Source organism: Rhodamnia argentea, chromosome 6 (genome assembly GCF_020921035.1).
Source record: "Rhodamnia argentea isolate NSW1041297 chromosome 6, ASM2092103v1, whole genome shotgun sequence".
NCBI lineage: Eukaryota > Viridiplantae > Streptophyta > Magnoliopsida > Myrtales > Myrtaceae > Rhodamnia > Rhodamnia argentea.
The window spans coordinates 5,407,473-5,420,450 of NC_063155.1; the positions used below are offsets into that span (position 1 = coordinate 5,407,473).

General features: G+C 39.1%; 1 protein-coding gene across 1 annotated transcript; it reads left to right on the forward strand.

Annotated features, from left to right (window-relative positions):
• The first annotated feature begins 308 nt into the window (after positions 1–308).
• LOC115743125 (1,2-dihydroxy-3-keto-5-methylthiopentene dioxygenase 1) lies at positions 309–2,233 on the forward strand. Its single transcript, XM_030677766.2, has 5 exons — positions 309–460; positions 562–649; positions 751–845; positions 1,715–1,954; positions 2,075–2,233. Exons 1-5 carry the CDS (start codon positions 449–451, stop codon positions 2,201–2,203), a joined length of 564 nt encoding a protein of 187 aa, XP_030533626.1. The 5' UTR covers positions 309–448; the 3' UTR covers positions 2,204–2,233.
• The last annotated feature ends 10,745 nt before the right edge of the window (positions 2,234–12,978 follow it).

Here is a 12,978-nt window from a genome sequence, read left to right on the forward strand (position 1 = left end):
TATATTCATGTTGATAAAATACTAGGTAACACCGGTGTATTATAATGTAACACGCCATCCGAATGTCTTGAACGAGTAATCTTAACTGCCCACATTGAAAATGGCCACGGAGCTCTCGTCGTGGGAGAGATGATGTTCGAATTGAATGGATCCGATTACTCGCCCTACATTTTTACGAAATTGAGATTTTTTTTTTTTTTTTGGGTTAGCAGGCCAAAATCCAAATGATGCACATTGCTCACCACAAACACTAGTGAAAATCCAAGCACACACGTGGCAGGCGCGGAGACGACTTAAAGTGGATTTTTATTCCCGGACAAGTCGAGGAACACACGATGGCGAGGTCCTTCCTTGGTGTCCTCCTATAAAGCCGTGTCCGGGCCGCTCCTCATTTCTCCCGCGGCTCTGTGCGTGAGCGAGTCCTTCGAAGTTGGTTTCCAGTTCAGCTATGGCGATTGAGGTGAGCTTCGATTACCCAATTCGTGTTCAGTTGAGGGTGCGAGGGTTTGGGAGAATGTGATTCGGATTGAATCTTCCTGGGGTTGTGAATTTTCTGGGCAGGCGTGGTTCATGGACGGGAGCGATGGCGACCAGAGGCTCCCTCACCATCGCAGCCCCCCAGAGTTCGTCTCTTTGGACCATTTGGCAGGTCACCTCTCTCTCTTTTTCTCTGAAGATGCATTCAATTTCTGCGAATTCATTGACGTTGATGGAATGATTTTGAGTCGAAGAGCTTTTGAGTCGTCGCAGATGTGGGGGTTCTGTACTGGAAGTTGAATCCCACTGACTATGAGAACGATGAGGAACTGCGCAAGATCAGAGAGGCCAGAGGGTACAATTATATGGTACCTTCATACTCCTTTTCCAATTCAGTAGTGTTCATCTTTGCTTTTTTTTGTTGCAATTGTTGGTTGAGAATTGTCTAGCTCTTATACTTGACGAGTCTTTGAGAGAATCTCTTCCTAAAAGAGTTGAAGAAGCCCCTGCAGGTCGCAATCCATGAATATATCCTATGCGTCAGTTCCTTAATGGTCGTAATATGACAGAGCCAATTACATTGTTCGATTGACGCCAATCTCTGCGTCTTTCGGTTTCGAATATTGATGTTGTTGATTGGCTTGCTTCTCCACCTGCTTCTGCAACACCGTGTGACTTCACGCACAGATATCTATCTTCTCACTTTGGAGAAATTATTTGGTGTGTCGGTTGCATGATCTTAATTCGCAATGTGTAATGAGAAGTGATTCCATCATAGCATTTGCATATCTTGGCAAATGCTGTTTACTTCTGATGCACCCGTTTTCTGCCACTGGAAATGTGCTATGCTTTATCAGATGAGAGAGGACATGGTGAATGAATTAGAAGCTTAGACTCTTTGGACTTACAAATGAAGTACAGAGCTGTTTATGGAGATTTGCGAGGTGTTCTAAGAGATTGTGCTGCAGTGGAATTTCTGAGGGAGGCCACAGATTCTATTTAGATGGGTGTAGATTGAGAAGCAGACTAAGTTTAGTATAGATTGAGACAATCCGCTGAATACTGTGCTGGGGTAACCTTGAACTTGAACATCAATTCACTTAGATAAGGAGTTAATCGGCTGATAGCGTAGTCATTGCCTGTGATTCCCGAATGTTCTCTCGTTACCTTTTATTTCCTGAGAAGCTGATCTGAGACTGACTCTTTGGCCTATTTCCCCTTGTCGGAATGTTCTCAGGATCTGCTGGATTTGTGCCCGGAGAAAGTGGACAACTACGAGCAGAAGCTCAAGAACTTCTACACAGAGCATATACACGGGGATGAAGAGATACGCTACTGCTTAGAAGGGAGCGGATACTTCGATGTCCGAGACAAGGAGGACCGTTGGATTAGGATCTGGATAAAACCAGGTGACCTCATCGTGTTGCCCGCCGGAATCTACCACCGGTTCACTCTCGACACCAGTAACTACATCAAGGTATTGGCATCTGTGGCGATTTGATTTTGTAAATGCACAAGTTCTTTCGATGAGTGAGACCAATTGGAATTGACACAATGCATCCAAAGTTCATTGCTGCTTTATGTCGTTTACATGCAGTTGATGAGGCTGTTTGTTGGTGAACCCGTGTGGACGGCTTTTAATCGGCCACAAGAAGATCACCCGGCAAGGAAGCAATACGCGAGGATCTTGACTGAGAAAGTGGGCGTCGCACTCGCGGCCCATTAGTTCTCGTGAGTTTCGAGGAATGACCAACCATGCTTTTGGCATGTACACTGGTATAATAGAAGCTTCGTGCTCGAATGTCGCCTCGCAATGTATTCTGTACTTTCTGGATTGAAAACTGATGTCTGATATACGATCTCTCCATAGTCCAGCTCTTGTTTCGGTCAACACCTGCTAGCGACACTTCTTATATGTGAGGATGAAAATTTGTCCACCTCTTGATCTATGTGGGTGTTCACACGACATTAACTCAGGCGATCCAACATCGGGGGAAAAAAGAGTGGCCTCACATCCACCAACGAACTCATCATATGTCCTTGATGAGATGCTGCCATGGGCCGGGCCGCCACGGCACGGTGATCGTTGCTAGGATCAAATATTCATCGATCAAGCATCTTCGAGTCAATAAAGAAAAGACCGATCCATGAATCGTACATACTCCAACATTCAGAAAATGTCTCAAAGAAAGAAGAAGATATCAGGATATACTCTAATCATATGTTATAGGGATACATGCAGTGAAAGTCTTAAAATTTATTGTAAAAGTGCAATTTATACTAAATTTTTGAAAAAATGCAATCAAGTCTTAAAATTTATTATGAAAATACAGTTAAGTTTTAAAACTTTCAAAATGTGCAATCAAGTTCTGAGACTTGTTTTGAAAATGCAATCGAATCCTAAAACTTCGAAAAGTGCCACCAATGGAGGACTTGATTTTACCAATTTGATGAGTTTTAGGATTTGATTGCGATCTTTGAAAATTTTAAGATTCAATTGCAATTTCTTACAAGTTTTAAGACTTAAATGCAATTTTTGGAAGTTTTAAAACTCAATTACACTTTCACGACAAATTTTATGACTTTCAACGCGTCTGTCCTTATGTTTTATGTGTGAATAAATTGTTTTCTTAAATTTTTTTATATTTTATATTTTTATTTTCTCGGAAGATTGGATATGAAGCCATTTACGGGGTGGAAATAGCTCCATCCTATGTTTTCCGTTTTACTCCAATTTTAGCAAATAATTAATTCGTGCTTGAGTTTAATTATTGCCCGGACTTTTCAAGATGACATGACAATTAGGGTCTGCATGGTAACAATTTTGTTTTTGTGATTCTATTCCCAAAAGCAAAAAAAATGAGAATCATGTTTGATAACACATATAATTTTGATTATGATTCTAGAAGCGGAATCGGTTTTGAAGAAAAAATGACCATTTTTACAAAACCACAAAAAAGTTGGTTTTGACAAAAATAATCACTTTTGCAAAACACAAAAACCTTTTCTTTCCTCCTTTCTTTCGTTACTTTGCTTGACCTCTCGGAAGGTCTTTCGTTACTTTGCTTTTGACCTCTCGGAAGGATACTCTGCCACGACACTCTTGAGACCCTCGTTCGCAACTCAATTCACCGCTTCGTCCGCCGCTCTTGTGACCCGCCAGCTCTACTGCCGTCATCCGTTGTTCCCGTTGAACGACTCTGGTAAGTTTCGCTTGACCGAGATATGTCCTCATCTTCTCGCTTGAGCTGGATTCGCCGTCTCGTCGCCCGAGCCCGAATAGGGCGGCTCTTGCCGGATCGGCGAGGGCAACCACCCTCTTGGCCTAAGGTAAGACTCGCACTCGCTAGTCTTGACTACGGCTGCCCTAATCGAGCGACGCAAACTTTCCCCTCGCCGAACTCGACCGGGGTCACCCTAATCGGACGACGCGAGCATCCCCTCGGTGATCTCGACTAGGGCCGCCCTAATTGGGCGACGAGATGGCGAGCTTCGGCGAGGAGACGATGTAAATGTGAATATGCATACGTGGTTTTTCTTGTTAAACTTGCATCATACAAAGATTCAATTTCTCCTTTTCCCAGTTCACTGGTTCAATGTCATTGACTCTCTCCGTTTCTTTCTTTTTCACTTCCTTGATCAATGCAATTTAGTCATTCTCTCTCTAAATTATGGAGGCTAGAGTTTAAAAATTGACATGAATATACGCGGTTGTCGATTTCCAGACTCGTTATCTGCATATCTAAAAGGGGGAATTGTGCAATTCAACCGATTCTGATCAGATTTGAAATGGGTGTAGTGAAAGTTGCGTGAGTGATATGACGATGTGAACTTCTAAACAACAGAGATTGTGTTCTTCATGTTGGCTACTTGTTTGGCCTTGGGGTTGCTTTTTTTTTTCTTTCACTTGCTGGTTTTTGATGTTGGCCTCCATTCACGCTAACCCCTGTTGGCTGCTCCTGCTGCTCCTTCAGTTTTGTTTCCCTGGAGTCCTGCTGCCTCAGGCCTCTGCGGTCCTCCCTACTGGCCTTCCCTTGCTCTTTCTTTCTTGTTTGGCTGCCTCCTAGCCCTGTTGGTCCTTTTATTTGGCGTTGAGTTGCTGCTGCTGTTTCATTGCCATCTTCTCTTATTACTCTCTTCTTGGCTCGATGTGCCTCTCATGGTTGCTGCTCATCTGGTTGCCGTGGACTCACTGCTGCTGCTTCTGGTTTTGGATCTCCTTGGCTGCCGCCCCTTCGTTGTTGCTGCTCTTCTTGGCTGCTGCTCCACCGATGCTGCTGCTGCTGCTAGTGGCCTCCTCAGTACTCTTTTGTTCTCCCAAGCTTTACTGGTTTTTGGTTTTCCTGGATGTCTCTCCAGTTTTGGCCCCTTGTTTGGCCTTCGCTCTTTATCCTGGTCCTTTATGCCTTGGGCTTGTGCTTTATATGTTGTTTCTTTGCTCTTTTGCGACCGATTCACCTTTGAACTCCCTATGTCACGCACTGTGCCATATTGAGTTCATGATTTTTGTGTCCGGTCTCTTGTGTACCTAGTGCTTTGGAAAGATCAATACATACTTACCTTAAAAAAAAAAAGAACTATTTAAAGCGATGTGTTCAACTTGATTTTGCCCTTTCTAGGGAACTGTTGATTAACATTTGTTTCATATCCCTTAATTGTTGACACAATGGTGGGGTTAGGATGTATCAGGTAATGTTTCCCATGTTTATATTGGTCATGAAGAAATTTTCGAATTTGCTCCCCTTTGATAGTTGATTATAGTTGCTTCCAGTGCTAAAACATGAACATTCCCATGATCCTAAATAACGTGTTCTAAGAAGAAGATGAACCTGAAGAAAAGGGAAAAAAGAATGGATGTTCCTTTGGTGGTTTCTGTATTGATGAATACTGATGGTGCTTGGCTTTCAAACGCATTTGGAAGGCACTCGTGACAAGTAGCAAAGTGAAGCATTTACATTTTTCAAATTAAAATTTGGATCTTATTTATAACATGCTGAAAAAAAAAAATAAGTGTATTTCAAATTATTATTTTTTGTGTATTGAAAATTGATCTTCAATTTACGAAGAAAATTTTAAAGTAATTACAAAATTAATTGATTTTAAATAAAAAAAAATTGGGAAGAGAAAGTATTTTTGGGAACATAAATTTTATACAGTTATCAAACGTGTTTCTATTCATGAACGGAATCACAATACAGTTATCAAACACATTCTGATTCTCTAAAAACTCATTATAACCATAATCAGAAAAAATCATTATAACCATAATCTGTTTTTGGGAACAGAATTGTTGCCATGCAGACCCTTACCGTAAAGACATGGAAGAATATCAGCGGAGATCCGTCGGCACTATCGAGGTCTTTGGTTTTAGTGTTTAGGACATTATTAGCTAATTTTATTAGTTGCATGTAAAATGCATCCATGTATTACAAACCACTTCACGTTTAATTCATCTTTTACGCCGTTTCTAATAGAATTAATTTGCTTGATAGTTGCTGAAACTTGAAGAACAGAGATTAGGAAAAAATCATGTGCATTTGTTCTATCATTTAGTAAGATTTTCTTAATGAAATATGAATACATGTAACGTTTCTCTCTTTCATATTAGATATACCCTCTTCATTAGGGATGAACATTTACAGATGGAGGTGTCAAATAGGTGGGTCGAGTCAAATATAATCCGACCCATATTGAGCCATTTAGCAAGTTTTGATCAATTTTGTTACGACACAAATTTAACAACAAATGCTTATCCCGATCCATATCCAACACTTACCCGACCCGACCCATATTACTTAAATATTTCTATAGTTAACCAAACCATTAAATATTTATTTTTTATAGTTTATTAATAAAAATAGTATTACTTAAAAACTTTCATGCAATTGAAATTATTTTTTAATTTTTTCTAAAAAAAAATTATTGTTACCCGCCGCCACCTCAGCCCTAGCATCCCGCCACCTCCGTGCCGCCAGCCGCCGACCATCGCCACCATCACCCATCGGCCGCCACCACCGCACGCCGCCACCCACCTCCGCCTGTTGCCTCCACTGAGGGCGTACTTGTCCGAGAGCCACAATCCTTCCACCAACAGGCCCAATATCTCACATGTCAGTTCATGAGTCGCAATTATGTAGTCGTTCACGATAGAACTACACGCGCAGACAAAATCAAACTCTTCAATTCGATTCGAAGTAGATAGAACTTCACGCTCGCTGCTCGTGCCAAAACAAATCAAACCCTTTTCCCATACACCACCCAAGCCTTACATTAGCACTTGGCTATTCCTTTTTTTATTTTTTACAGCACTGTAGTGAAGATTGGACATGAGCAGGTTCTTAAAAGGTTCAAGGGAAGACAAAGGAAGAGAGAGACTCCGCGTTACAGTGAAAGGACTCTCTTCTCTTCGTATTCCCTCTCTCCGGGGAAGAAAAAATCGAGAGAGAACTTAGGGGGATACTAATGGAGAATGTAGAATCTACTTCATGTTCGAATGACTATTATCGGTACGGTTGTATGGTAACGTTCCGCATATGGAGTGAAGTATCGGAGTTTCAACTACTATTAGTCTAACCTGTCGTACAATATCTTATAATCGATTTGCTGATTTAGTACTCCTGGTTATCATGGAAAGCACAACACTTAGCTATTCTTTTTTTCTTTTTTACAGCATTACAGTGAAGATTTGCACCGCCGAAACCAATGGGGAAACGCTTTTCAGAAGAAATTGCGTCATCCCAAAGTCCCTCTTTATTTCTTGTATCTTGTCATGAAAAGACTCATGACTTTAAGAAACAAAAGTCTCCTCTTTTTCCCGATTTGACATGAAATTTATCGATCACTCATCTGAATTCGCACCATGTATAGCTCGGTTATTCAGACGGGCACAGGTGGGCGGCCGCAAGCGGCGGCGGTAGACGATTATGGGCAGCGGCAGCATTCCAAAATAATTTTTATGCTTTTTAATTTTATTTTTTCCATTTCTTATTTATAAAAAAATATAAACTAATATAATCGATACCCATTTATTATTGATTCTTGGGAACCTGCAAGCCACAAGTCGAAAATGAATCGAATTAAAACTCATATTTGAATAGGCTTTATAAGCTTAAACTCATGTTTGACTTCTTTTTTATATCTACTGAATGTGTATGTAACCCAAGTGAATAAAAATATGTTAAAAAGTGGGTCAAGATTGACACCTCTAGGTCTAGTATGGTAGATTTCAGATTAAGAACTCGCGACTTTGGGTTTTTGGAATCAAAAATCGAATTAATTCCTTTAGGAACTAACCCGAAATTGGATAGGCCGACTTTTTAGGTTGGTCAGAGTCGGTTCATCAATTTTTTACTCAAGGACTCGCCAAACCTAGTACAAATTAGCCTGAAAACAATCGAATGAGGTTGATGATGCAATTTTTGAGTTGAACCTATGGGATTACTCAACCCTACTCTGTTACAAAATTGGGATTTTTTTGTTAGTAGGCCAAATGATGGACATTACCACAACCACTAGTGAAAATCCAAGCTATGCGATTGAGGTGAGGTTACGCAAGTAACCTACCTGATTACTAGTTGACGCTTACACTTCGCACCAGTTCTCTCAAACTCTTCCAAGCGCAACTTGACTTCTCATTATAGATTGAATGAGATTAGAGCCCCGACTAACCTATTTATAGGGTCAGTTAGAGCTAAGCAAGGAGCGGGAATCCACCTTTCTTTCACGAATCAAAGATTTAAAATGACCTAAAAGTCTAATTGCATAATACTTTAAAATGACATATTAGTCTCTTGAAGGGCATGATAAGATTTGTCCTATTTTTAGCTTTTTTGGAAATAAAGAAATTTAGTCCCAATTTTTAGGAAACTCTATACGCCTAAACAGTTTAAGCTAGTTCCAATTGAAAAATACGTGGAATTCACCTTTGGCTAAAAAAAAAATTAGTTGTCAACATTAAATCCAATCAAGTTTCTTAATAATTTCTTCATGTTGAGAAAGTGATTTCTTTCATATTACTTTTTTGACAAGAGATTACACATATAATGACATGAAAAGAAAAATCTTGTGCCAATTGTATCAGAACATTCTTTTCATCTATAAGTCATCACTTACACATAACAAAAAACTTATCGGAAAACATTCCGGCCAGACTAAGAAATTTTTATCATGTCCAATCTTTGTACTTTGTACTTAGGAAATCACAATGTTTTCAGTAAAATTAGAGAATAAGAGTATGAATGTAGATGATGAACAACTAGTGTGGCTTGACTTTGGTAACTTTTGTAAGAAGAAATATTTAAATATGAACAAAGATATTAACACACTATCGATTTTAGCACTTGGAAACCAACCGTGGAGATGAACAATAACTACTAATCGAATTCTTAATTTTCTGTTCTTATTCCTCATGTCCTATTCCAATCATCTTATTCTCGCCGACTACAAGTGGGTCCCAATTTGTATAATAAATAATTGAATTGGGATTGGTAGATGATAGATCCATTCATAATTCAATCATAAATGTTGGAGATATCTTTGAAATTCTTCGTACATACTTTTAATTGTGAAAATATCACTAGAAGATTCTCCATATCTGCTTTAGTTACATTTCCTTGATTAATCATAATTAATTGTTGTATGATATTTTAATATGTAATTTCCTCGGATAGTGAACTTACAAAAGCATTCACTATGAAATACACATACAATATACAATTTTGTTCGCACATTCTTGTCTATAAATTTCACAGTAGATAAAATTACATTTACAAATTCAATCGCGATAAGTGAGATGCAAATAAATCCATAAAAAAAAAAAATCCACACCAATACCACACTAGCTCCAAACTTTTCATGGTGGATTTAATACATAACGAAGCACAAGATCCCTGCGTAATTTCTGGCATTAATACAAGTCAAGATAACCGGCAGTAAATAATACAAGAAAAATAGAAAAATCCCAGGAATCAATGCAAGTGAAAAGAAAGAAAGCACAAAAACAAATGTTGTCAAAGGAAATCCTTGCATTCCCAACCAATCTGTTTCCGTCCCGACCAAAATCAATATCTCAATAAATATTTTTTATTTATATGTCATCATAAACTCCAAATAGTTTTCACTTCACTACAAAGAAAAATAAAATAACATGAGAAATAAATAAAAAATCGCTTTTTTTTCCTTTTTTGGGTATCTCTGCTTCAGGGCATGAACAGCTTGTTCCCGCACTTGCATCGCCAAGCCTCCGGATAATACTCCTGCGGCATGCTCAGATCGGGCTGGACCGGCACTTGAACCGGTTTGCAAGGTGAGCAGTTCCCGCACTTGGATGTGCACGACGGCGGTGCCCCACCCGGCCCCACGAGCTGCCTCCAAGCCGTGGCCTGCTCCAACTCAGCCCTCGAGGAAAGTCCCCCGCGCATTACCGAGACGCTCTCTTGGGCTAGTGGCCTCCCCAACGTCGACGTGAGGAGGAGGAAGAAGAGAGCGAGGGCGGCAACGATCGGCCACCTCCGGATCTTGCGGTCCTGGCTGGGGGCCAATGTGCCCATTCCTGCCATGTCAAAAAGCAAGTGTTAGAATAGGGGACTGATCACGAGGGGTGTGTTTGAATGATTGGTCGATCCTATGTTAATCTCACTTTGCTTTAACCACACCACCAATCTAGTACCTTCTTAGGTATTGTTTAGGGAGAAATAACGTGTTAGAATAGGAGGAGTTATTATTTTGCGGTAGGAATTTAAAAATAGAATTAGATTCGGAATAAATTAAAGCGAAAACAAAGCAGAAATTTAATGTGAAAAGAAAAATCACTTCACGAGAAGAGCCGCTCACCAGAAAATTCACTATGAATTTGGAGAATACAAAGTTTAGATGAGGTATTTATAGGCTTTTAAGATGATTATATAACGTAGTAGACTATATTATGATATCAATCTATATAAGGTGCTAAAATATATTGGCAATCCATGGAAATATATCATGAGAGCCTTTTTGAATACTATTTGGAAACTAACGGCTGTTATTCACTAGGGAAAGTAGCACAAGCAATCAAAAGATAGACTATGTTTACTATTAAGCTGTACGAGGATTCTGGTAATATCATGAGGATGGATTTATTTTCTTATCTCAAATCGCAACCTCATTGAACATTAAATTAACTATTGACTAATGTAGCCTCCACATAAAGTAGACCGAACTTCACGCTTCCTACTCGTGCCGAAACAAATCAAACATTTTCCCTATACACCACCCGGGCCTTACATTAGCACTTGGCTATTCTTTTTATTCTTTTTAACAGCATTGCGTTGAAGATTGGACCTGATCAGGTTCTTAAAAGGCTCAAAGAGAGGCAGGGAAAAAGGACTTCCTAGTACAGGGGAGGGACTCTCTTCTCTCTGTCTTTCCTCTTGAACTTAGGAGACACTGATGAAAAAGGTAAACTTCACATCATCTTAGGATGATTACTGTTGGTATGGTCATACAATAGCATCCCGCGCCTGGAGTGAAGTATCGGAGTTTCAGCTCCTACTCAGCTGACTTGTGCTTTGCACAGTAGATAATAATCAACTTATCGGCTTAGTATCCTTGTTTGTCAGACACTATACGAAGCACATCACTTAGCTATTCTTTTTCTCTTTTTTACAGCATTGCAGCGAAGATCTGCAACGCGGAAAGTGATAGGGAAAAGGAAGGGTACTCCATCGCTTTTTAGAAGAAATTGCGTCATCCCAAAGTCCCTCTTTGTTTCTTGTTTTTCGCTATGAAAAGACTCGCCACTTCATGAAACAAAAGTCTCCTCTTTTTTCCCGATTTGACATGAAATTTATCAATCGCTTGTCTGAATTTGCATCACGCATCGCTCGGTTATCCAGAAGAGCGGAGGTGGATGGCGGAAAGCGGTGGCAACGGACGACTGTGTGCGGCGGCCGCATTCCAAAACAATTTTTATATTTTTATATTTTTATATTTTATTTATAAAAAATTAAAATATATATAAACTAATATAATTGAAACCTTCCTTACCAATATATATATAATTGAAACCTATTTATAAGTGATGCTTGGAAATCTACAGGCCATGAGTCGAAAATGGATTGAGTTTAAAGTGATATTTGAAGGGGATTTATAAGCCTAAATCCATGCTTGACCCATTTTTTACAATCTACTGAATTCATATGTGGCTCAAAGGAATAAAAGTGTGTTAAAAAGCGCGTCAAGATCCATATTGACACCTCTAGTTCTCGTGTGGGTAGATTTCAGATTAAGAACCCGCAACTTCGAGATTTTGGAATTGAAAATCAAATTAATTCCTCTAGGAGCTGACCCGAAATTGGATAGGCTGATTTTTTTTAGGTTGATCAGAGGCGGTTTATCAATTTTTTACTCGAGGACTCATTAGACCTAGCATGAATTCGCCTGAAGCCAATCGGATGAGGCTGACGAGGCAATTTTCGAATTGAACCGATCCGATTACTCAACCCTACTCTTTTACGAAATTGAGTTTTTTCTGTTAGTAGGCCAAATGATGCACATTGCCACAACCACCAGTGAAAATCCAAGCTATGGCAATTCAAGTGAGCTTACGCAAGTAACCTATCTGGTTACAAGTTGACGCTTACACTTACTCACCGATTCTCTCAAACTCTTCCAAGTGCGACTTGACTTCTCATCGTTGACTAAATGAGATTAGAGCCCCCACTAACCTATTATAAGGCCAATTAGAGCTAAGCAAGGCCCGGGAATCCACCTTATTTTCATGTATCAAAGACTTAAAATGACCTAAAAGTCGAGCTGCATAATACTTTAAAATGACCTATTAGTCTCTTGATGGGCATGATAATATTTGTACTACTTTTAGCTTTTCTGGAATTAAATATACATAAATTTAGTCCCAATTTTTAGGAAACTCTAAAGGCCTAAACAATCTACGCTAGTTCCAATTGAAAAACATGTGGAATTGGCCTTTGGCTAAAAATTGAGATGTCAACATTAGATCCAATCGAGTTTCTTAATAATTTCTTCATGTTGAGAAAATGATTTCTTTCATAGTACTTTTTTAACAAGAGATTACACATATAATGACATGAAAAGAAAAATCTTGTGCCAGTTGTATCATAACATTCTTTTCATCTATATATCACCACTTATACATGACAAAAAACTTATCAGAAAACATTCCGGCCAGACTAAAAAAAAATTTTCCTATCCAATCCTTGTACTTAGTAAATCACAATGTTTTCATTAACTTGAGAGAATAAGAGTATGAACGTAGATGATGAACAGCTAGTGTGGCTTAGCTTTGGAAACTTTTGTAAGAAGGAACGAATATTTAAATATGAACAAAGATATTTGTATAACTATCGATTTTAGCACTTGGAAATTAATAATATTTCTCACCAAAGCCGAAATCACCAACCGTGGAGATGAACAATAAATACTAATCAAGTTCTTAATTTTCTGCTCTTATTCCTCATGTCCTATTCCAATCATCTTATCCTCACC

Excerpts from the sequence above, each read along its gene's own strand:
- LOC115743125 (XM_030677766.2), top strand. Across the intron at positions 846-1,714 it reads CCAGAGGGTACAATTATATG|GATCTGCTGGATTTGTGCCC; the intron begins GTACCTTCATAC and ends GAATGTTCTCAG. Across the intron at positions 1,955-2,074 it reads ACACCAGTAACTACATCAAG|TTGATGAGGCTGTTTGTTGG; the intron begins GTATTGGCATCT and ends GTTTACATGCAG.